Source organism: Ovis canadensis, chromosome 15, assembly GCF_042477335.2.
Source record: "Ovis canadensis isolate MfBH-ARS-UI-01 breed Bighorn chromosome 15, ARS-UI_OviCan_v2, whole genome shotgun sequence".
In the NCBI taxonomy this organism is placed as follows: Eukaryota; Metazoa; Chordata; class Mammalia; order Artiodactyla; family Bovidae; genus Ovis; species Ovis canadensis.
In genome coordinates this window covers 52,016,698-52,041,654 of record NC_091259.1, presented here as the reverse complement: position 1 = coordinate 52,041,654, position 24,957 = coordinate 52,016,698, and the positions used below count along the sequence as shown (strand labels likewise).

The following is a 24,957-nucleotide window of genomic DNA, read 5'->3' as shown; positions in this document are numbered from 1 at the left end:
CCAGGCAAGAATACTGGAGTGGGTTGCCATGCCCTTCTCCAGGGGATCATCCTGACCCAGAGACTGAACCCGTGTCTCTTACGTCTCCTGCACTGGCAGGTGGGTTCTTTACCACTAGCGCCAAATGGCCAGTAAATGCTGGTCATATTACTGGGGTGGGAGGGAGCAGTAAACAGTCCCCAGCCGTGGATTACTGCCATTGTCCTGTTGCCAAGATGGGAATGCTGCAGACTTCTCAGTCTTCTCTCCTGGTCTGAAACAAATCCCCCCTAAAAAAACATTCAATATCATTTTAAATCTCTTAACACCCAAAGGCAGTGCTGGGGACCAGGGCATGATTGATCAAGGGTCTTCCAAGAAACTCAGGTCGGCTGAAGTCTCCTGCTGCCCCCTCCCCCTCAACATAGCTGAGGGTTGGGCTCCTGCTACTGCCTCATAGGGAAGGAGGAGGGAAGCTGCTAGGTGAGGAGCTATTGGAGCCTCTGCCTTCCATATATCTGGAAGGGACATTCTGCAGGAGACATCCTGAATGAATGAAGAGTCCTGAGAGGCCACCTAGCACCCAGCTCCCACTCCCAACTGGACCCCAGCCTGGCTTCTGGTCCAGGGGCCACTGAGCTGTCAGAGCTGAGCCTTGCATACAGAGAGGGATTGGCCACATCCTACCCTTGTCACCCTAGAGATGCCTTTTTATTTCTTTTATGGGCTCTGTGCTTTGAAAGATTCAGGTTATACATGTGGCCAGAGCCATTCATCATAGGCAGAGATGCTCTTCCCGTTATGTAACAGCCTGCAAATCCCATCACTTACTTTGGGGCCCAGATAGGAAGTAGAACTGTCGTGTATCAGGATTAGCTGGAGAGCCCCAAGGTCTGGGAGTGGGGCCAGGGAAGGCCTGAGAGATCTCTGAGGGCCCTCCCACCACGTTCCTCTGTGCATTTCCTCCCTTGCATGTGACACTCCTCCCACAGACCCTACCCCACCCCGCCCAGCATGTCACATCTCAGACACCTCAGCACTTGTTCCCACCCACGTCCACCCACTGCACAAGGCTGAGTCCATAGCAAGCAAGGGCTACGTGAGGGAGCGTCCAGGCTGCTCTGTCCCACCACATCCAGGTGGGACACCTATGATTTGGGCCTTGCTCTCATCGCTGTGGAAACATGGCATCTTGATGGGCAGGCTGCTGTCATGGCCTTTGGCTCCCAGGAGCTTCCCAGAAGCTGCAGCAGTAGAAGTCCTGAAGAGAAAAGTGAGGGGCAAGGGGCTCAGGATTTATGCCCTGGTTTCAAGGGTCACGTCTGAACCTCTGCTTGCAGGCAAAAAGCACATGTGAACACGCACACGGGTGAGCAGTTCCGGGAGTTCTCATGGAGGGCTGGGCAGGCAATCCTCTGACAAAGTCTCAGATCCTGCAGGTAACGGAGCAAGGGTGCAGAGCCACTTCATTTAGGCATGGGATGTGCCTGTGTCCCCAAGGCTGAGAGGCTCAGGGACATTAGGTGATGGTGATGCAGAGGATGCCCTGTGGTCATCCCGTTGGGAGGGCCTGGGACAGGTCCCTTCTGAGACTGCCAAGCCTCTCCTGCCTCTCAGTGCCAGCCAGCAGTAGTGAAGCCACTAATGCATCCTCTGGCAAACAGGCTGTGGTTCAGTTTGGGCCTTCTTCCCTCTCCATATAACCCAGTGGACAATTAGAAAACAGACACTTAAGGAAAATGAGTGTCTTCCTGGGTAATCTCAGGGAAATCTGAGCCTTCTGTGCCTCAGACTCAACCCAGGCTCGCTCTCCGTCACTCCCCACTGGCAGCACCCTGGAAACGGGCTCATCTGTGGTCACCAAGAGTCTGCCACAAGGACATCGATGGGGAAATAAACGTGCTTCACGGACACATCGTCATTAGAGGCTCTCCTAGTAAACTTGAACCAGAGTGCCCACAAGTCCTTGCTAAAAGGAACATGATGAGCTGCAGTAACAGGGGCCCAGTGTCCAGAGGACTGGGAGTGGTGGCCACACTTGGAGGCCTGGGTTCATTTGGATGAACTAGAATGAAGGGCCAAAACACATGTCATATGAGGCAGCGCCCAAAAGAAGTGAAGACACACTAGAGAACGCTCACAGGGCTGTGGGGGTACACCTTCAGTTCTTCAGAGGCCATTATGTGGTGGAAGGAACAGACTTTAAATAGTTACCAGGTGGCAAGTCAGGAGCGGGTGTCGGTTAATATGAAGATTTCTCTAGTCCTGGTGTTTCTACAGTGGAATTCATCTGTCCTGGAAGGTGGGGAGCCCTGCATTTCAGGTAGCTCATCATCAGAGGCTGTGGGTGGGGTTCTTCCCCTGGGGGATTGTTGGGCAGAAGAAACAGTGTAGACGGTTCATGATTCTACAGATCTGGGCTTCAGGAAAGTGTGACCCATCCTTTTCTGGTTTACTGCTGATGGGCAGCTATGGAAGTATGATTTAGCTATTGAGGACATGTTACCTATCACTATTCAGATTTGGTTAATCAACCTTATAAGGAGGTTTGGCCACATCTCCCAGGGATACTTCTCCCAATGGCATTTCGTGTCAGTCCACTCCATTCTTATTCCCGTTCTTGTTCTTTTTCTCGCCAACACATTGTCACTGTCCAGTTCTTGAGAGAGGGAGACAGTCTGCTGGGTGACCAGATGGTGCCTGAAATCCTGAGTTATTGGGCCTTTGGGTTCTGTGAGTTCTGTTCAGTGTGTAAAAGCCCTTGTGCAAAACTCACTATTAACCCTGAGTCTCTCTTCACATGCTTTCTTTCCTCTAGGCCGTTTTCTCCTCTCTCCATCCACCTTGATCCACTCCAGCCTTCAAGTCCATCTCAACCAGCCATTTCTGCTTCAAGGTCTGATGGCATCTCAACTTATTAATAATATGCAGGTGGAGCTCTTCATTCTGCTGCCGTCCCTGGCCTGGTGTTCCTCAGTGAGTGAAACCACCGTAGGTCTGGTTACTGAAGCCAAAAGTCATTCTTGGCCTCCTGCCCCTTCTCCTTCACCCTTGGATCCAACCATCACTGGATCCCATCAATTCTGTCTCCAAAACCTGTTTCATGTCCACCGACTTCTCTTCATCTTCTCTGCCGCCCTCTTACTCAGTGTCCTCTCACCAGGCTCCAGTCTCTAGCTCCACCTGAGTCATTTGTTACAGGGAAGGCGCAGACATCCTTGAATCAGTTTCCATCCCCCAGCTGAACACATGATCATTTTATGCTGTGTTGAGAATAAATAGGTTCCTTGCTGTGGCCCCTGAGGTCCTGTAGTACCTGGCCCTGTCTCTCCCTCACCCCTGTTGTGTCTGGCCTTTGGACCTGGGTTCCAGGACTTTCCCTGTTTACTCTGCCTAAAGCATTCTTCCCGTTAGCCTTTAAGTATCCTCAGAACGATTTTAGGACAAGGGTCCTATCCTGTTATTCTCTATTTACATTGCTCTATTTCCTTTATTGCTTTAATCATAACTATTCTGCTATTTGTATAGGTCTCAATCATCTTTCCCTCCCTCCTGCAAGACTGCAGGTTCCTTAAGGGCAATGACTTTGACTGTCTGTTACATCATTTTCTGTCCAGTGCCAGGCACAATGCCCAGCACAGAGTAGCTGCTCAATAAATACTTCTTGGAAGAAGGACTGAGTCTCTCAATCCAATTCTACTGAGTTCTTTGTGCAACTCCTGGTCCTTCACCCTGGTGCTCCAAGAGTGTGCAGCTGGTCACCTGGAGGAAAAAGGAGTGGGCAGTGAGTGGTCAGACTGCTGTTCCCCTCCAGGCAAGCAGAGTGCACTGCAGGCAAGACATCACTGCCGAGAATGAGTAAGGGGGTGGGGGAGCCGACAATGGTTCATGGTCAGGGGCTGTATGAAAAAGAAACAGTGAAGAGGGAGAGGGCGTCTATTTACTTATGGCTGATTCATGTTGATGTGTGGCAGAAACCAACACAATATTGTAAACCAATTATCTTCTCATTAAAAATAAATTAATAAAAAATATATAAAACTAAAAAAACAGTGAGCCAAAAGTTGGTATAAAACTCAAGTGATTGAACAACTAAATTTTATACTGATGCAAGGATGGATGTCAAGCTATGACCAGGTAACTGTTTCTAGAGGCAAAACAACTCTTGTAAAAACATTACCCATTTCAAGGGGCTTTGGGATCTTCTCCATTCATTAGAAGCCTTTTCTATTCTACCAAATTTCCAAAACAGCAATGAGGACCCTATGTAGGAACTCCCTCTCCTCCAGTGCAGGAAGCAGACTGAGGGATGGGTGGCAGCGGGTGGGGGTAGGAGGCACCATCCTTGGCTTCCGGCCTTCATTCCAGAGCAGACAGTTGCCCTGTCCTATACCACAGAAGGGCCCAAGCCTTCAGAAACAGCCTGTGCTCCTTGAACCAGGAAGCTGTTGGTATGACAAGGAAAATCATTATTCCACCTCACATTACCTTAAAGAGGTAAGTGATGGCAAATGCTAAAGATATAGGTGCTAGGCAGGGTGGAGAAATGGTCCAGCAGCTGACTTCTGAACTCTATATTTTCAGCTGCACAGCTACACACACTACCTGATGAAGAAATATGGGAAATCGAAACATAATAGTGATTCTTAGCCCCCACTGCCCTGTGATGGGAATTACAGCACTTGGCTCCTGTAAGCATCAATCTATCACGTTTACACAGACTGGACGGCTTCTGTGAATTCCTCTGGAGGCAATGGAGCCCCCTTTCTCTCTTCTGTCAAAAACATATTCAAAGGCTTCTAAAGACTGCTCCTGACAATGACCAGTTAGAGCATTCAGAACTCATTTTTATTGATATTATGCAAAGTCCTGCAGAATGCAGCACTCCCTGGGTGTGGCTAGGTAGGTCCTGCTCAAATTTATTAGCTTGCAAAGTAATCTGTTCCTGTTCTGAGACCTCAAGGCCCAAACATACCCAAATTACCTTGACTTTTGCCAGAAGACAGAGTTCAGGAGTCACCTGGCCTTTTGGAACTCAGATGGAACTTTCCAGGAGGCTCAGGTCTGAACGAAAAATGCCTCAAGATATACTTGAGCCTGTTGTGCTGTGTTGTGCTTAATTGTTCAGTCATGTCTGACTCTTTGTGACCCCATGGACGGTAGCCCACCAGGCTCCTCTGTCCTTGGGGATTCCTCAGGTAAGAATACTGGAGCAGGTTGCCATGCCCTTCTCCAGGGGATCTTCCCAACCCAGGAATCGGACCCAGGTCTCCCACATTGCAGGCGGATTCTTTACCATCTGAACCTGCTGCCTGGGTTCAAACATTGGTTCTGCTACTTCATAGCTGTGTGACCATGAACATTTCTTAACCTCTCTGTGCCTTAATTTCTCTTTAGAGATAAAAAAAGCCAACTTCAGGAGCTGCCATAAGGATTAAAATAATAACCTGTAAAGGGCTCTGGATGGTCTGGCATGTGGCAAATGCTCTGTAGATGTTGCTGCTATTATTACATTATAACCTGAAGAGGAGCTTCAGTTAAGAGACAGAGATCCCTTCCACTGCTGCTGCTAAGTCACTTCAGTCATGTCTGACTCTGTGCGACCCCATAGACAGCAGCCCACCAGGCTCCCCCAGCTCTGGGATTCTCCAGGCAAGAACACTGGAGTGGGTTGCCATTTCCTTCTCCAATGCATGAAAATGAAAAGTGAAAGGGAAGTCGCTCAGTTGTATCTGACTCTTAGCGACCCCATGGACTGCAGCCTACCAGGCTCCTTTGTTCATAGGATTTTCCAGGCAAGAGTACTGGAGTGAGGTGCCATTGCCTTCTCTGTCCCTTCCACTAATACAGATCAAAGTCCAGCCAACAAGAGGACTCTGATCCCTAGTAAACCCAGCGTGAACCAGTGTCTAGCCCAGGAAATACTGGCTGCCGTCTCTCCACGAGAACTTCCTCTTCAGGGGCCAGTGAGGATGTCAGCTGCTCATCCTCTACCTGCAGGTCCCTGGGTCAGACTGGAAATGCTGACTCCTGGGACTGTGCAGTTGCCCTGAGGATGGAGATATCTTTCTGTGCTGATGAGAAGAGTCTTTCCTAAACAACAGCGTGATGTCAGGATCTTGTCTGCAGAGCCTGCCATGGGTGAGAGCGTCAAAGACTGTCTTGGTCCCCCAAGGGCAGGGAGATTGATGTCACCTCTGTGTCCATGCCAAGGCTATGTCTGGTCTGGAGATTCTGCGGAGTCCACTTAGGAGAAGTTCATACTAGGGGGAAGAGTGCACACTGCATCCGTGGACCTGTCCTCTGGGAGGTCAGTCCTTTTGGAGAGAAGGTCCTCTGAGGTCTTTACCCTGAGTTCACTGCATCCCTTGAGGATGTCTGGGGTGGAACCGGGCAACTAAGAGGGGAAGGCTCTAAGACAGCCAGTGGTGACACTGCAGTGGCCCTATCCATCTTCTCAGTGTTCCACTGTGCTGCTGCTTGAAGTGAGGCCACCGAGGCAGTGGTGGGAACCCCTGCAGCTCCAGCTGAGGGCTGCTCTGGATAATTTAGGGAACAGAGAGAGAGAGAACAGGGAGAGCTCGTTATACCAGCAACTGAGGGAGACAGCCACCAAAAAAGCGAGCCAGACACTGAATATGGCCTTTCTTTGAAGAACAAAAGCAAAGAAAATTGGCTCACCAATGAGAATTAAGTGATAGCCATGTACCGAGCACAAATCACCATCAGTCCTAAGCCTGCTCACTCAGAAAATACCAGATCCTGAAGAGTAAAACTGAACTATGTGAGACCTCCGAAGAGTGAAAATTTTACTCTAAAATGCTTTGTAAAGTGATTTTAGTCCTTGCAGAGATGAAACAAACAGCCTCTTGTCTTTTAGGCTTCCTGTGCTTCAAGACTCTGCTGAGCCCTGAGTCCACAGTCAGGAGATGGCAAAGGTGGCTCCCATCCCTGTGGGTCTTCTTGACTGTTACAAGTCAAGCATTTCTTTCTTGTTGACTCCCAGAGGCCATGGTGTGGGACCTTCTGGGTCCACACAATCTCAGATCCAGCTGGGCAATGCTAGACTTATCTCACCGGGTCCAGGTTCCAACGCCAGGATCCTCTCTCCTGCTGCCACCCCCCTCAAGCCCCAGTGACCACCCAAGGGCATCAATTTCAGGAAGAACGCATTTACACTTTCCAGTCTTCACTTGACAATCACAGACAAAGTTGCCCCAGGTCAGAACCATGCAGAACTGACAAGGGTCTGGATCACCTTGGGTCCCAGGAAGAGAGAGATGGTACATACTCAAATGGGGTAGTTGAGACTCTAACAAAGAGACTAGTTGCAAAGGTACTGAGTTTAGGGAAACCCAAAAAAGAAGACACAGACCTATGGACAGTAGCCCTGGTCTTGGCTTGAAGGCGGGGGGACACAGCTGTAAGGGGGTGCTGTTGGCAGGAGCTGGAATCTATAGAAGGAGAATGCAGAGACTTCCCAGCAGCCCAGCACCAGGGGAATCAGGATTGCTCTCCACCCTGGGTGCCTGCTGGTGTCCCCCACTGACAGAATCCCAATGAACCCAGATGCCAAGAGAACCTATTAATGCAATCCTGGAAGATCACCTCTTTGGGTGGGGAGGGCAGAGAGGTTCTGAAGGGGCAGATGGAAAGTATCCAGCCCAGAGTCATTTCCCAGAGTCCACAGCTCCTTGGTCTCCAGGCAAGCGCAGCCATTATGGAACACAACTTCCCTGACCAATTTCAAAGCTCTGCTCACTGCTGGGAATGCATGTTTGAACAAAGCCTTTTATTCTCTATTCCAACAGCAGCGCTGGAATTTAAAAAGCTTCATTTTCAAGACTGGCTGCTTTTGATCTTTCTAACCTGGAACTTACATTTTGGAGTCAAATAGAATTATTTAAACAAAGCATTTCAGTGATAAGCACAAAATATTTTGTATTTTTTCTCCCCCACCCCCAACACCACAGAACATTCCTATTCAAAATGTAAGGACAATTCCACGGCCACCTCTTAAAACCAGAGCCTCTGTCAGCTTGTTTCCCCCGGTCTTCATTTCTTCAGCCTGTATCCTCATCTCAGCGTGCTGGTGTTCAGGCCACGAGAGGGGCTGGTCCTCCTGCAGACTGGCCTGGAACAAGGACCACGTTAACGACCCCCACTTCCATCCTCTGACTCCTGCTTCTGGGTCTGGCAGATCCACGCGTTGTTATCTAGTCAGTATTCTTTATTAATTACACTTGTTCTCTTTTTTGCTCCCCCGATCCCAACCCATTTTCCTTTCTTTTCTAAGTCCCTCTCTGACATCATCTTGTTCTTCTCCACCGACCTTCTCCCCAGCCTCCCAGCCTGAATTTATTTTTCATCATATTTCTCATGTCTGGACTTGTCTGTCATTCAAGCCAGAGTGCTGATCGGCATTTGCATTCCTTGGAAATCACACCTGCTCTGCACTGTCCTGGGCAGAGTATGTCCCTGTGGGTCATAATGAAGCCCACGCTTCCATGCTGTGGTATACAGGAGGTGTCAGAGTGATTATCAGTGTCTTGGAGTAGGCCTATCACCCCTGAAAACACCTCTGAAACAGAAAAGTGACTATTTTCACAGCTATGAAAGCAGATGGAGAAACTGAGGCTGCAGATCCCCAGATATTAAAGAGGTACACAGTTGGAAAACGAAACTCAGACATGGTCTGGCCCAAGTGTGTTCCATAAAAATAAATGACAAAAATAATTTGAAAATTCCCCTTAGGAGTGAGCTAAGTTCCCATCAAAATGAAGGTCTGGACAGAGGAGAACTAACAGAATGCATCGTATGGTAGAGGGACAGTTGGTCTGGCCTGGTGCTAAGCTGGGGAAAGGTATAGAAGCACTTTGCTTGGAAGCTCAGCTGTGCCCGACTCTTTGCGACCCAGTGGACTATAGCCCACCAGGTTCCTCTGTCCGTGAGGATTCTCCAGGCAAGAGTACTGGAGTGGGTTGCCATACCTTTCTCCAGGGATCTTCCTGACCCAGGAATGGAACCGGGGTCTCCTGCATTGCAGGTGGATTCTTTACCAGCTGAGCTACCAGGGACACGCTAGAAGGTTATAAAATCATTTCACCTTTTACTTAGTGCATGGTTCTGGACCTTTACTCAAATTTACTCAGCAGAATTACTTACTTAAGACTAAAGAGAAATATGGATAGAAATTTGGATGCCATTCATTTTAACAACAGATTTCTCCAACGCATGACACAGAAGAAGGTATCACCATGAAAATAAGAGCATTTTGAACATAGAGAGTGTTCCATTTTTTAGCCCAGGAAGTTGGCAGAACCATAGCCACTGTCCCAGTTGACTTTTCTGCCAGGCGACCAGCCACCTCACCTCTGCCTCTGGGGGCTCCTCTGGGAAGGGGGCATCTCCACGTACCCGAGGTTGGTTTCTCCACTGGTGAACAGGACATGCTCTTCAAAGATAGCTCACTAATCCCGGAGAGAGGGTTTATAGGCTCCTGGTAGGACTGGAAGTAATAATGAGGAAGGAGAAACCTTGTAGAAGCTTCATCTTCAGGTTTTTTAATTTTAAAAAAAATATTATTTATTTATTTAATCTTTGGCTGTGCTGGGTCTTTGTTGCTGTGCACAGACTCTCTCCAGTTGTGGCGAGTAGGGGCTACTCTTTGTTGTGTGGAGTGGGCTTCTCATTGCAGTGGCTTCTCTCACTGCAGAGCACAGGCTCTAGGGCTTGGGGGGTTCAGCAGCTGTGGTGCATAGGACCACAAGCGGGCTCTTGGGCTCTAGAGCGCATGGGGTCAGTAGTTGTGACACTTAAGCTTTGTTGCCCCGTAGCATGTGGGATCTTCCTGAACCAGGACAGAACCTGTCCCCTGCCTTAGTAGTGGCAGATTCCTGACCACTGGACCACAAGGGAAGTCTCCAATGCCAGTTTTAAAATAAAGTGGAGACCATGTACACTAGCCATGTTTTGGCTGGCAGATTCCCTCAGGGGAAGCATATTGAACGTGCTGAGAAAACACTGGCTGAACTACTTAGCCAGGAGTGACACATATCAGTGTTATCTTTGACCCATTTGGAGGCCCAGCTGTGTCTTCCAATTAATTGCAAGAAGCACATCTACTATCTTCAGTCACTGGGGGAATTTCTATGCGATTAGTACCTGCTCAGCTGGCTAGGTGTGGGGCATTTTGGAGGCCCAGAGGACAATCCCACGAGGGCCTGGAGTGACGTGTAGATTACTACTTTATAACGGGAAAAGCAGATACAAATTGCTTCCTGAGAGTTTGTCTGTGAGGCCAATGGAACCATCTCTTCACCCAGTGTGATCTAGAATAGCAAAACTATTTGTCCAGGTGCAAAGGATCTGCCTGCAATGCAGGAGACACAGGAGACGTGGGTTTGATCCCTGGGTTAGGAAGATCCCTTGGAGGAGGGCATGGCAAACCACTCCAGTATTCTTGCCTGGAGAGTCCCATGGACAGAGGAGCCTGGCAGACTATGCCCCATAGGGTCGCAAAGAATTGGATATGACTGAACAACAGAGCACGCACAAAGGAGAGACCTTTAATACTAAGCGAAACCCTGTACCTTCCCCTATGTCCTGCCTCATGACCTTCCCCAAAGATGTGTGCCTACCTTTGCAGCAGCAGATCAAGCTCAAAATATGCTTTTCAGGGCCTAGGGGACCTGATTATAGTCACCTCTTATTAATATAAAAATTAACATGCATGGGTAATATCTGTTTTTTTTTATTGATTAAATCAATACACTGGGAATTTAGCAGCAAGTTAATGGTAAATAGTTACAAAATCTATTTTTCTACATTTAAAATAAGCTGTCTTAAACAATCTACAGCAATCTAAAATCACAAGAACACACGTGAATGGCTGAAGCACTTCAGCTATTATGCCTATGGCAAGTTTATTAGTAATTTCCTAACAAATCTCCTAGTGCAAAGTGCACATAATCATCTGGAGCCTCTACTACCATATTTGGCTCTCAGTTTCCCCTAAAACTAATTGTGCCTAAATGTAAGAATCTTCAGTAAAACTGGGCAAGTGTGCCCACAGCTTTGCTTTGAGGGCATCCCCTCCTCTAAATAACTCTCGAAAACACCTTGAGTTGATTTCAGCCACACCTGCCATCAAGTCTGTTGGTGTCTGTCCTTCAATACCACGCTGCTTTGGAGATGAGGAGCTTCAATTCTAAACTAGTACAAACACTTGGCAGGGCTCGGTGCAGCTAAAAGGCTAAAAGCTCAGCACAGTACTGTCCTTTTCCCCTCCTACCCCTTCATTCTTAGCACTAGAAAGAGCAGCTCTGTTTCTGCACCATTCAGCATTGTTAGGGCTTCTTTTTGGATCTAGGCAGGGCAAAGGATTTAGCAGTGCCTTTGGCTGTTCCTTGGCTTGAAGTCACAGGTGGTTTCTCAACTTCTCCCTTGAGCTCAACTGGAGGGAGTCTGTTACCTACAGAACTTGTAAAACTCGTGTCAAAGTTGTCTATATTTTCCTTCTTACTGGGCACAGGAGTCTTTTCATAAGCAGTGGGCTAGAAATAAAAGAAAAGGCCTGGATTAATGTTCAGACACAAAGCAATATACATCAGTTCAAAGAGGCAGGGGCTACAAAGTTGCCCAGGATGTACAGGCTGAGCTCTCTTCAGATATGAGGTATAAACTAATTATATTGTGAAACTGTCATTAAATGCCAAAGAAAGCTCCAGTAGCTCCTTTAAGAACACTGAATTCTTTAGTGTATGGGGTAGAACAAACTACCGGCACAACTTCAAATCCACTGCCCTACAAAATGGCAGTAGATATCTAGTACCATTCATACAGGGAAGTCCATCTGAACACAGCTGTGGTCATTCATCTTTACAGACTTCTAGACGAGCCTGGAGAAGGCAATGGCAACCCGCTCCAGTACTCCTGCATGGAAAATCCCATGGGTGGAGGAACCTGGTGGGCTGCAGTCCATGGGGTCGTGAAGAGTCAGACACGACTGAGTGACTTCACTTTCACTTTTCACTTTCATGCACTGGAGAAGGAAATGGTAACCCACTCTAGTGTTCTTGCCTGAGAATCCCAGGGACGGCGGAGCCTGGTGGGCTGCTGTCTATGGGGTCACATAGAGTTGGACATGACTGAAGCGACTTAGCAGCAGCAGCAGCAGCAGCAGCAGCAGCAGCAGACGAGCCTTCGGTGACAAGCGCATTGTGACTATCCTAACTTGGTATAAGGTTGCTGCATGTGGCCCTCTCCTCACATGTTCACCCTTTTCTGCCTTGATTCCAGGGCCTGGCTTCTAACCTTAGTCACACCACTTGGGCAAGAATGAAGACCTCTTGGAGTCTTGATGCCTCACACTTAAATGAGGAAAATGATATTTGCACATTTACCACATGGGCTTATGATGAGAACGAACTACTCTGGTAGCCATGGAAGTACTTTGTGAGCTTTAAAGCATGAAACAAGTCAAAAGAATTTTAATCGGCAATTGTGTTTTCTCAGGTCACTTCACCCCACAGTAGAAGAAACGGTCTCTAATCCTGCTGTCGTGAGGGAAGCAAAGTCCATTTTGACCTTAGACTCATTTTATTTTATTTTTTTTAATTTTAAAATCTTTAATTCTTACATGAGTTCCCAAACATGAACCCCCCTCCCATCTCCCTCCCCATAACATCTCTCTGGGTCATCCCCATGCACCAGCCCCAAGCATGCTGTATCCTGCGTCAGACATAGACTGGCGATTCGATTCTTACATGATAGTATACATGTTAGAATGCCATTCTCCCAAATCATCCCACCCTCTCCCTCTCCCTCTGAGTCCAAAAGTCCGTTATACACATCTGTGTCTTTTTTGCTGTCTTGCATACAGAGTCATCATTGCCATCTTTCTAAATTCCATATATATGTGTTAGTATACTGTATTGGTGTTTCTCTTTCTGACTTACTTCACTCTGTATAATTGGCTCCAGTTTCATCCATCTCATCAGAACTGATTCAAATGAATTCTTTTTAATGGCTGAGTAATACTCCATTGTGTATATGTACCACAGCTTTCTTATCCATTCATCTGCTGATGGACATCTAGGTTGTTTCCATGTCCTGGCTATTATAAACAGTGCTGCGATGAACATTGGGGTACATGTGTCTCTTTCAATTCTGGTTTCCTCGGTGTGTATGCCCAGCAGTGGGATTGCTGGGTCATAAGGTAGTTCTATTTGCAATTTTTTAAGGAATCTCCACACTGTTCTCCATAGTGGCTGTACTAGTTTGCATTCCCACCAACAGTGTAGGAGGGTTCCCTTTTCTCCACACCCTCTCCAGCATTTATTGCTTGCAGATTTTTGGATCGCAGACACTCTGACTGGTGTGAAGTGGTACCTCATTGTGGTTTTGATTTGCATTTCTTTAATAATGAGTGATGTTGAGCATCTTTTCATGTGTTTGTTAGCCATTCGTATGTCTTCTTTGGAGAAATGTTTATTTAGTTCTTTGGCCCATTTTTTGATTAGGTCGTTTATTTTTCTGGAATTGAGCTGCATAAGTTGCTTGTATATTTTTGAGATTAGTTGTTTGTCAGTTGCTTCATTTGCTATTATTTTCTCCCATTCTGAAGGCTGTCTTTTCACCTTGCTTATAGTTTCCTTTGTTGTGCAGAAGCTTTTAATTTTAATTAGATCCCATTTGTTTATTTTTGCTTTTATTTCCAGAATTCTGGGAGGTGGATCATAGAGGATCCTGCTGTGATTTATGTCGGAGAGTGTGTTGCCTATGTTCTCCTCTAGGAGTTTTATAGTTTCTGGTCTTACATTTAGATCTTTAATCCATTTTGAGTTTATTTTTGTGTGCGGTGTTAGGAAGTGATCTAGTTTCATTCTTTTACAAGTGGTTGACCAGTTTTCCCAGCACCACTTGTTAAAGAGATTGTCTTTACTCCATTGTATATTCTTGCCTCCTTTGTCAAAGATAAGGTGTCCATATGTGTGTGGATTTATCTCTGGGCTTTCTATTTTGTTCCATTGATCTATATGTCTATCTTTGTGCCAGTACCATACTGTCTTGATGACTGTGGCTTTGTAGTAGAGCCTGAAGTCAGGCAAGTTGATTCCTCCAGTTCCATTCTTCTTTCTCAAGATTGCTTTGGCTATTTGAGGTTTTTTGTATTTCCATACAAATCTTGAAATTATTTGTTCTAGTTCTGTGAAAAATATGGCTTGTAGCTTGATAGGGATTGCATTGAATTTGTAAATTGCTTTGGGTAGTATACTCATTTTCACTATATTGATTCTTCCGATCCATGAACATGGTATATTTCTCCATCTATTAGTGTCCTCTTTGATTTCTTTCATCAGTGTTTTATAGTTTTCTATATATAGGTCTTTATTTTATTCTTTTCGTTGCAATGGTGAATGGAATCGTTTCCTTAATTTCTTTTTCTACTTTCTCATTATTAGTGTATAGGAATGCAAGGGATTTCTGTGTGTTGATTTTATATCCTGCAACTTTACTGTATTCATTGATTAGCTCTAGTAATTTTCTGGTGGAGTCTTTAGGGTTTTCTATGTAGAGGATCATGTCATCTGCAAACAGTGAAAGTTTTACTTCTTTTCCAATTTGGATTCCTTTTATTTCTTTTTCTGCTCTGATTGCTGTAGCCAAAACTTCCAGAACTATGTTAAATAGTAGGCACCCTTGTCTTGTTCCTGACTTTAGGGGAAATGCTTTCAATTTTTCACCATTGAGGATAATGTTTGCTGTGGGTTTGTCATATAAAGCTTTTATTATGTTGAGGTATGTTCCTTCTATTCCTGCTTTCTGGAGAGTTTTAATCATAAATGGATGTTGAATTTTGTCAAAGGCCTTCTCTGCATCTATTGAGATAATCATATGGGTTTTATTTTTCAATTTGTTAATGTGGTGAATTACATTGATTGATTTGCGGATATTGAAGAATCCTTGCATCCCTGGGATAAAGCCCACTTGGTTATGGTGTATGATCTTTTTAATGTGTTGTTGGATTCTGATTGCTAGAATTTTGTGGAGGATTTTTGCATCTATGTTCATCAGTGATATTGGCCTGTAGTTTTCTTTTTTTGTGACATCTTTGTCAGGTTTTGGTATTAGGGTGATGGTGGCCTCATAGAATGAGTTTGGAAGTTTACCTTCCTCTGCAATTTTCTGGAAGAGTTTGAGGAGGATAGGTGTTAGCTCTTCTCGAAATTTTTGGTAGAATTCAGCTGTGAAGGCGTCTGGACCTGGGCTTTTGTTTGCTGGAAGATTTCTGATTACAGTTTCAATTTCCATGCTTGTGATGGGTCTGTTAAGATTTTCTATTTCTTCCTGGTTCAGTTTTGGAAAATTGTACTTTTCTAAGAATTTGTCCATTTCTTCCACGTTGTCCATTTTATTGGCATATAATTGCTGATAGTAGTCTCTTATGATCCTTTGTGTTTCTGTGTTGTCTGTTGTGATCTCTCCATTTTCATTTCTATTTTATTGATTTTATTTTTCTCTCTTTGCTTCTTGATGAGTCTGGCTAATGGTTTGTCAATTTTATTTATCCTTTCAAAGAACCAGCTTTTGGCTTTGTTGATTTTTGCTATGGTCTCTTTTGTTTCTTTTGCATTTATTTCTGCCCTAATTTTTAAGATTTCTTTCCTTCTACTAACTCTGGGGTTCTCCAATTCTTCCTTTTCTAGTTGCTTTAGTTGTAGAGTTAGGTTATTTATTTGACTTTTTTCTTGTTTCTTGAGGTATGCCTGTAGTGCTATGAACTTTCCTCTTAGCACTGCTTTTATAGTGTCCCACAGGTATTGGGTTGTTGTGTTTTCATTTTCATTAGTTTCTATGCATATTTTGATTTTTTTTGATTTATTCTGTGATTTGTTGGTTATTCAGAAGTGTGTTGTTCAACCTCCATATGTTGGAATTTTTAATAGTTTTTCTCCTGTAATTGAGATCTAATCTTAATGCATTATGGTCAGAAAAGATGCTTGGAATGATTTCGATTTTTTTGAATTTATCAAGTTTAGATTTATGGCCCAGGATGTGATCTATCCTGGAGAAGGTTCCATGAGCACTTGAGAAAAAGGTGAAATTCATTGTTTTGGGGTGAAATGTCCTATAGATATCAATTAGGTCTAACTGATCTAATGTATCATTTAAAGTTTGCATTTCTTTGTTAATTTTCTGTTTAGTTGATCTGTCCATAGGTGTGAGTGGGGTATTAAAGTCTCCCACTATTACTGTATTTTTGTTGATTTCCCCTTTCATACTTCTTAGCATTTGTCTTACATATTGCAGTGCTCCTATATTGGGTGCATATATATTTATAATTGTTATATCTTCTTCTTGGATTGATCCTTTGATCATTATGTAGTGGCCTTCTTTGTCTCTTTTCACAGCCTTTGTTTTAAAGTCTATTTTATTGGATATGAGTATTGCCACTCCTGCTTTCTTTTGGTCTCTATTTGCGTGGTATATCTTTTTCCAGGCCTTCTCTTTCAGTCTGTATGTGTCCCTTGTTTTGAGGTGGGTCTCTTGTAAGCCGCATATAGAGGGGTCTTGTTTTTGTATCCATTCGGCCAGTCTTTGCCTTTTGGTTGGGGCATTCAACCCATTTACGTTTAAGGTAATTATTGATAAGTATGATCCCGTTACCATTTACTTTATTGTTTTGGGTTCAGGTTTATACACCCTTTTTGTGTTTCCTGTCTAGAGACTATCCTTTAGAACTTGTTGGAGAGCTGGTTTGGTGGTGCTGAATTCTCTCAGCTTTTGCTTGTCTGTAAAGTTTTTGATTTCTCCTTCGTATTTGAATGAGATCCTTGCTGGGTACCGTAATCTGGGCTGTAGGTTATTGTCTTTCATCACTCTAAGTATGTCTTGCCATTCCCTCCTGGCCTGAAGAGTTTCTATTGAAAGATCAGCTGTTATCCTTATGGGAATCCCCTTGTGTGTTATTTGTTGTTTTTCCCTTGCTGCTTCTAATATTTGTTCTTTGTGTTTGATATTTGTTAATTTGATTAATATGTGTTGACCTTAGACTCATTTTAAAAGTGATCACTTCTCATTAAAAGAAGCTGGGCATAGAGTTCATAGAGCAGAGAATGTCTCAGGAGACCTATACAAGCAGGATGGGGGACGAGACATAGGGGTACAGATGCAGCAACTGCTTATGTACATAGAATGATCTGGAAAAGGCTTGCAACCTTAATACTCGAGCTAACTGAAATTATATATAAGAGTTAATAACCAGGTTAACAATTTTCAAAGAATGTGAAAAGGTTACATGTAACACAAAACAAATAAACCTCATGTGTGTGTGTTGTTAGATTTTGTTTTTTTTAATCACTCTTATCACACAAGTGACCATGTTCTATACATGGCTGTAGGCACTTCATATATATTTGTCCAGTGAATAAGTGACCTCCCAGGGCTTCAGCAAAGCCTCAGGTCACTTACGGATTTTTGGTACCTATATTTCAAGAAAGAGAAACTTTACCAGATGTTTGCTTATTGCAGACAGCCCTTAAACATGTGCCGCTTCAGACCATCACGCATATATGACTTTAATAATAGTATATGTCAGTTCTTAAGTTGGTAATTTTTGCACACTGAAAAATTAATTTGTATAAATTTGGACATGTAAAAAGGTGTCTTTTTACATGTCTGTTTTCTGTTTAGATTCATTTTCTCAAGAAAATTTCTGGATTGCTTCTCTGTGTAATGTTTCAACGAACAGAAAATAATTAAAATGTGTTAGCGTTCAGTAATACAGGTTATGTCTTCTCCTTGAAAACTCTTTACACTTAGCAACAGGCTAACAGTATAACACCCATGATATTCTAGAGACAGGCTGAAGAAAAGTTGCTTTGTTTAAAAAATACAGAACTGGTCCCTAGCTTGGGCATTTAAATTCATAAAATTTTAGTTTTTTAAAAAATTTTAAGTCACTTGACATACAAATTCTTTTAAAAGGCGAATCTGAGTTTAACCTCTTTTTTGACACTTCCACCTCTTGAGTTATCACCTAAGTAGTTGAAGAAATGCTTTTCAATGTGTCCACTGCAACTAATAATCTATAGAATAGAAACAGAGATAGTCATTTTCCCTTTAACGTGTTCATACTCATATCTGGTTTAACATTTTCATCCTTCTTCATTTTCCATTTGTTAATGTACTTGAGTCATTAAAGTAGACTCAGAAGCTGAAGTCATCAAGAAGAAATACTCAGAAACAGCCTCCATGGGCAGGATTAGTGATATAAATATTGTCTCTCTCTCTCTCTCTTTTTTTTTTTCAGAAACACTTGAGGTTCTGGTTTCTTTGGATAAGATATCTTAAGATAATTCCCAGAATTTCCTGGCAAAGTGGAAGGAAAAAGGAAACTAAACCAAAATGTTTAGTTACTTCAGGGTAGGAACATGGTATGTCTCAATTTCATTTAGAACAAGATGAGAAAATGATATTACTCAGCCACATTTATCTATTTTACTTATATAGAATTTTAGTAAATTATTTTTTTAAAGGTAGTATCTTCCCATGATTTAATATCCATAGCATTCAAAATCTCCTCCTTGCTCTCCAGTTAACTCAGCTCTGCCTCCCATTGGAGACAATGAGTAACTGTCAATTTACAGTGCCCCTTCCCAGAGAAATTTTATGGAACTTCAAGCAAGTATTAGGTGGAACCCAATGGAACTGGTCATTATTTTTTCTGTGAAAACAGCTTAATAATGGCAATTTTATATGGTTTAATCTAATCTATATATCAATACACTTTCTTCTCACTTTTTAAAACATATGGGTAGCCCACTGTAAACAGTCTTTAAACCTTGATATTTTTAAACTAACAATAGTCTTGAACATCATTCCATGTCAATACATAAAAGAGTTCTCACTCTTCTTTCAGCATATGCAGTGTCCTCATGTCTGAATGCACCATAATGGATTTAGCCAGCTTCTTGCTAATGGACATTCAGGTTGCTTCTAATCTTAACTGGTAAAAAGAATGCTTCTGTGAATAATCTGGTACTTGTGTCATTGTGCACATGTGTAAGGATATCTACAGGATATATATTTTAGAAGTAGAACTTCTGGGTCAAAGTTGTATGGGTCTGTAATTTAGAGAGACATCATCATATTGCCTTCTGTTGTAGCTGTACCAACTTATACACTTACAGAAACATTATGAGTACCTACTTTCTTATTTCTTTTTCAATTTGGTATCAAAAACTGATGAAAACGAATACAGTCAACCATAATTTGGGGTTATTATGACTCTATTTTTATGTTTTTGCTTTGCTTGTTTTTTAAATTGAAGTGTAGTCAATTTGGGCTTCCCTGGTGGCTCAGTGATAAAGAATCCGCCTGCAATACAGGAGACGTGGGTTCGATCCCTGGGTCAGGAAGATCCTCTGGAGAAGGAACTGGCAAGCCACTCCAGTATTCTTGCCTGGGAAATCCCATGGACAGAGGAGCCTGGTGGGCTGCAGTCCATGGGGTCACAAAGAGTCAGACAAAAATTAGCAATTAAACAACAGCAATAATATTTAATTCACAATGCTAGGTTAGTTTCACATATATAGCAAAGTGATTCAGTTCTATATATATTCTTTTTCAGATTCTTTTCCATTATAGGTTACTATAAGATACTGAGAACAGTTTCCAGTACTATACAATAGGTCCTTGTTGCTTACCTATTTTATTAGTAGTATGAATATATTAATCAAAACCTCCTAATTTATCTCTTCCCCTGCTCCTGGTATCCCCTTTGGTAACGCCAAGTTTGTTTTCTATGTTTGTGAGTTTATTTGTGTTTTGTAAATAAGTCCATCTGTACCATTTTGTAGATTCCACATATAAAAAATATTATGATATTTGTCTTTCTCTGACTTACTTCATTTAATATGATAATCTCTAGGTTCATCCATGTTGCTACAAATGGCATTATTTCATACTTTTTACAGCTGAGTAATATTTAATATTCCATTTTATATATATATATATATATATATATGCCACATCTTATTTATTCATTCATCTGCTGATGGACATTTAGGTTGCTTCCATGTGTTGGCTATTTTAAATTGTGCTGTTATGAACAAAGGGTGCATGTATCTTTTAAAATGACTGTTTTCTCTGCAAATATGCCCAGGAGTGGGATTGCAGGATCATATGGTAACTAGTTTTTTAAGAAACCTCCATAGTGGCTGCACCAATTTATATTCCCACAAACCGGGAGGGTTCCTTTTTATCCACATTGTCTCCAGCATTTATTATTTGTAGGTTTTTTAATGATGGCCATCTGACTAGTGTGTTTTTGTAGCTTTAATTTGCATTTCTCTAACAATTAGCAATACTGAGTATCTTTGCATGTGCCTTTGGTCATCTATATGTCTTCTTTGGAAAAATGTCTACTTTTTGGTTGGGTTCTTTGATTTTTGGATATTAAGCTGTATGAGCTGTTTGTATATTTTGGAAGTTAATCCCTTGTTGGTAGCATTATTTGAAAATATTTTTATTCAACTATATTTTAACTGAGTTTCAAAATCAGCCTGAAACTGGCTGCATGGAAACAAATCACAATGTTTGTTTATTCTTTACTCCCTGGTAACATTAATGCAAATCTATTACCTTTATGCAAATATTTATTGCAAATGCTTAAAAGCTTTTGTGTGGTATGTGTGTACCTTGTAAAACGTTATATGTGTATGTACTCTACCATTTCTCTTTGCTAATCTGAAGTTGCATTAAATTTAGGATGCCATTGTTTAGGAATCAGAATCATTAGAGCTTTCCTAAAGACTGAGCCTTCCTTCTTAAACATCCCCTCACTGAAACTGTTCTCTGATGCTAACAGAAACGTGGATGCAGGCTGGCCCACGTGGTGCTCTTCAGGCCAAGCTATAGATTTCTTCACCAAAAGCCAAGCCTCTCATCTCCTTGGAATATAAATAACCAGGGCAAATTCCAACTTCCATGCTTTTCTCTAGGATTTTTTGAAGGTTTCTTCTGTAGGTTATAGGTTATCCAAAATTTAAGTTTCTCTTTTTCTTCTCTCATAGTTGATGCGATTCTTCAGGGATCTATGCTGTAACTGATGCAATTTTACAGTTTTGTATGTTTTGTAAGTATTAGAACAGAGAAATGGAAAGTGAAATTTCCATAGCCAAGGCTAGAAGTTACTAAGATCTTCCAGGCCATGAAAGGTGCATAGAAGATGATGAGCTCCCATAAGATTGTACAAACGGGGAGAAAGATGAGAGAGGAATCTCCATATTCATTTCTAGGGGGAAAGAGGCTATCTAAATGATCATTATGAGATTTTTGGTCATAACTATTAGTCCAAAAGAACACCTAAAAAACACTATAGATTGTTCTCCAAGAGAGAATCTAAAATTCATTGCAAACTGCTCTAAAGATACTGGTGTGCCATACCACTGCACAGTGACCAAAAGAACCTGGCTATCATCAGAAAGCATCTTAGAAGTCAAAGAAAAAATTCTTCTATCCTTAGTTATCATGAAGAATTCATACCTGAAATTCTGCAACCAGTCTGAATAGATACAAAGGGACCAGAGAAGGTTTATATACAGGCTATTGATGTGAGAATGGATGGAAGTTTCTTTATAAGAGTTAATCAATCTAAATTTATAAAGAATAAGAGGAAATATGCTGTCTAGCGCTGTGGAGCTAGACAGCGTCTCGAGTGCTGCAGTCAGGATGGTTACAACAGGGGCTCACCTAAGCAGCATTTCAATTGTTCCTCATCTTTGGTGAACTCTCACTGTCTAGGACTGCTGAAGAACAGTCATTCCTACTCGAGGTAGAATGATGGATTAAGATAACCTTATATGGTTTCCCCCACCCAAGTTCCATTTTTCAGTAATCCAGCACCATGGGCCTGATTTCTCCAGATCATATTATTAATCTTGAAAAGGGGACTCCATATGTGCCAAGTGATATACATAACAAGAAAATTGGGCTAAGTGCACGTATTTCATTATTCACTGGCATAACTTTAACCTGATAAACTCATCTGGATATAATACATGCAAAACCTGTAAGCTCTGGGCATATCCTTGAAGTTAATACCAGTACATGATTACTAGAAACTGCTACCATTTCTCTGAATTTTGAGTAAAATACATGCTATTTAAGTAAAGTGGTTTATCACCATAGCAACCATTTCTAGAGTCACACATTCAAATTATAGGCCTGCACAAGGTCCAAGTGACAGAATATTCTGGTGTAAGTTTTCAGCTATAGTTTTACTAGCTCTCACAGTCCTGTGCTTTTCAAAAGAAAGAAGGAAGGGAAAGAAAAGCAAAGGGAAGAAGAGAAATTGAACTCCAAATATATATCAATATATTTCTTATATAAGGCTACTCACATAAAGAGCAAAGCTAGTGGAGGTGATGGAATTCTAGCTGAGCTATTTCAAATCCTAAAAGATGATGCTGTTAAATGCTCCACTCCATATGCCAGCAAATTTGGAAAACTCAACAGTGGCCACAGGACTGGAAAAGGTGAGTTTTCATTCCAATCCCAAAGAAGAGCAATGCTAAAGAATGTTCAAACTACAGTACAACTGAGCTCATTTCACATGCTAGCAAGGTAATGCTCAAAATCCTTCAAGCAAGGCTTCAATAGCATGTGAACCAAGAATTTCCAGATATACAAGCTGGATTTAGAAAAGACAGAGGAATCAGAGATCAAATTGCCAACATCTGATGGATCATAGAAAAAGCAAAGGAATTCCAGAAAAACATCTACTTCTTCTTTGACCACACTAAAGCCTTTGACTGTGTGGATCACAACAAACTGTGGAAAATTCTTAAAAAGACAGGAATACCAGACAACCTTACCTATCTCCTGAGAAACCTGTATGCAGGTCAAGAAGCAACAGTTAGAACCAGACATGGAAAAACAGACTGGTTTAAAATTAGGAAAGAAGTGTGTCAAGGCTGTATATTGTCACCCTGCTTTTTTAACTTCTATGTAGAGTACATCATGCAAAATGCTGGGCTGGATGAAGCACAAGCTAGAATTGAGATTGCCAGGAGAAATATCAATAACCTAGATATGCAGATGATGTAACACTAATAGTAGAAAGCAAAGAGGAACTAAAGAGCCTCTTGAACATGAAAGAGGAGAGTGAAAAAGCTAGCTTAAAACTCAACATTCAAAAGATCATGGTACCCAGTCCCATCACTTCATGGCAAATAGATGGGGAAACAATGGAAACAGTGACAGACTATTTTCTTGGGCTCCAAAATCACTGCAGATGGTGGCTGCAGCCATGAAATTAAAAGATGCTTGCTCCTTGGAAGAAAAGCTATGACCAACCTACACAGCCTATTAAAAAGTAGAGATATCACTTTACTGACAAAGGTCCGTCTAGTCAAAGCCATGGTTTTTCCAGTAGTCATGTATGGATGTGAGAGCTGGACCATAAAGAAGGCTGAGTGCCAAAGAACTGATGTTTTCAAATTGTGGTGTTACAGAAGACTCTTAAGAGTCCCTTGGACAGCAAAGAGATCAAACCAGTCAATCTTAAAGGAAATCAACCCTGAATATTCATTAGAAGTACTGATGCTGAAGCTAAAGCTCCAATACTTTGGCCACCTGACACAAAGAACCAACTCACAGGAAAAGACCCCGGTTCTGGGAAAGATTGAGGGCAGGAGGAGAAGGGGATGACAGAGGACGAGATGGCTGGATAGCATCACTGACTCAATGGACATGAGTTTGAGCAAGCTCCAGAAAACAGTGAAGGACAGGGAAGCCTGGCCTGCTGCAGTTCATGGGATTGCTTAGTGTGAGACACAACTGAGCAATTATAACACTTTCACTTTTCATAGTAAGATATGCTCGTAAAAATTCTCTCATCTTTTACACAGTTGAAAACTTTTAAAAATTTTATGTATATCTTTGAAGGAAAATATCACCAGATATAGAATTCCAAGTTGACAGGTTTCTTGTTTTATATTATTTCCCACTTAGCAGTTTAACAATGTTGTTCCATTATTTTCTGGCTTCCATTATTTCTGTTGATATGTCAAAATTGCTCCTTTGATGGCAATGTGCCTCCTCCCTTTACTCCAGATGCTTTCACAATTTTCTCTCTCTGATTTAAAGAACTAGTGGGCACAATCTGAAGCAACCACAGACGCCAAAGCGTAGTGAGGGGATTCCTAAAGCAGATAGCCAGAGAAAGAGACTCTTACATTCCATTCACCTAAGATAAATGAACCAACCTAAGATTTGAACTGCTAAGAAACAATTTTCAGTTTTTATCCAATCAACTAATTACCTGCTAAAACAGAAATGTCAACACTTTTTGAAGGAACACAGTTGAATTCAGAGTTAATACAACACAACATTTCCAATGTCCAGGATACAATCCAAAATTACTTAACGGAAATAATAATCAATAGAGACAGATTCTGAGATGAATCCAAATATTGGAATTAGCAAATAAGTGATTATCATTACTATTATCAATGATGTAAAGTGAAAAATTATATCATAAATAAAATAGGTCTCCATAGAAAAATAGAAATAATAATTAAAAAAAGACCCAAATAAGAATTTTAGAACAAAATATGGTATCTGAAATTAAGTATCAAACCAGACAGATTTAACAGGAAAATGGACACAACTGAGAAAAGAGTAACCCTGAAGATAGATCAATAGAGTGCATCCAATTTAAAGAACAGGTTGAGAAAAATGAACACATGAAGCCTTGGAGGCTTACTGAACAATATCAAGTGGTCTAACATATGAGTAATTAAGAGTATCAGCAAAAAGAAACTGATTACAAAATTTCCCAAACTTAGCAAAAGACAGAAATACAGATCCAAAAAGTTCAGCAAATCCCAAGCAAGATAAATGTGAAGAACACGTCTAAGCAATATGACTGTCAAACTGCTGAAAACCAAAGATGAAGAGAGAATCCTG

At 42.1% G+C, this 24,957-nt stretch overlaps 1 protein-coding gene across 10 annotated transcripts in view; it reads right to left on the bottom strand.

Moving 5' to 3' along the window:
* Nucleotides 1-10,716: 10,716 nt before the first annotated feature.
* The window catches only part of STK33 (serine/threonine kinase 33), a 199,526-nt gene continuing 185,285 nt past the window's right edge, over nt 10,717-24,957 (bottom strand). For 9 of the 10 annotated variants that reach the window (XM_069554488.1, XM_069554489.1, XM_069554494.1 and 6 more), the window contains one exon: nt 10,717-11,534. In XM_069554488.1, coding sequence (XP_069410589.1) covers nt 11,328-11,534 — 207 coding nt within the window. In that variant the 3' untranslated portion in view covers nt 10,717-11,327. The remainder of the gene's footprint in view (nt 11,535-24,957) is intronic. The other variant, XM_069554495.1, reaches the window with a different exon arrangement.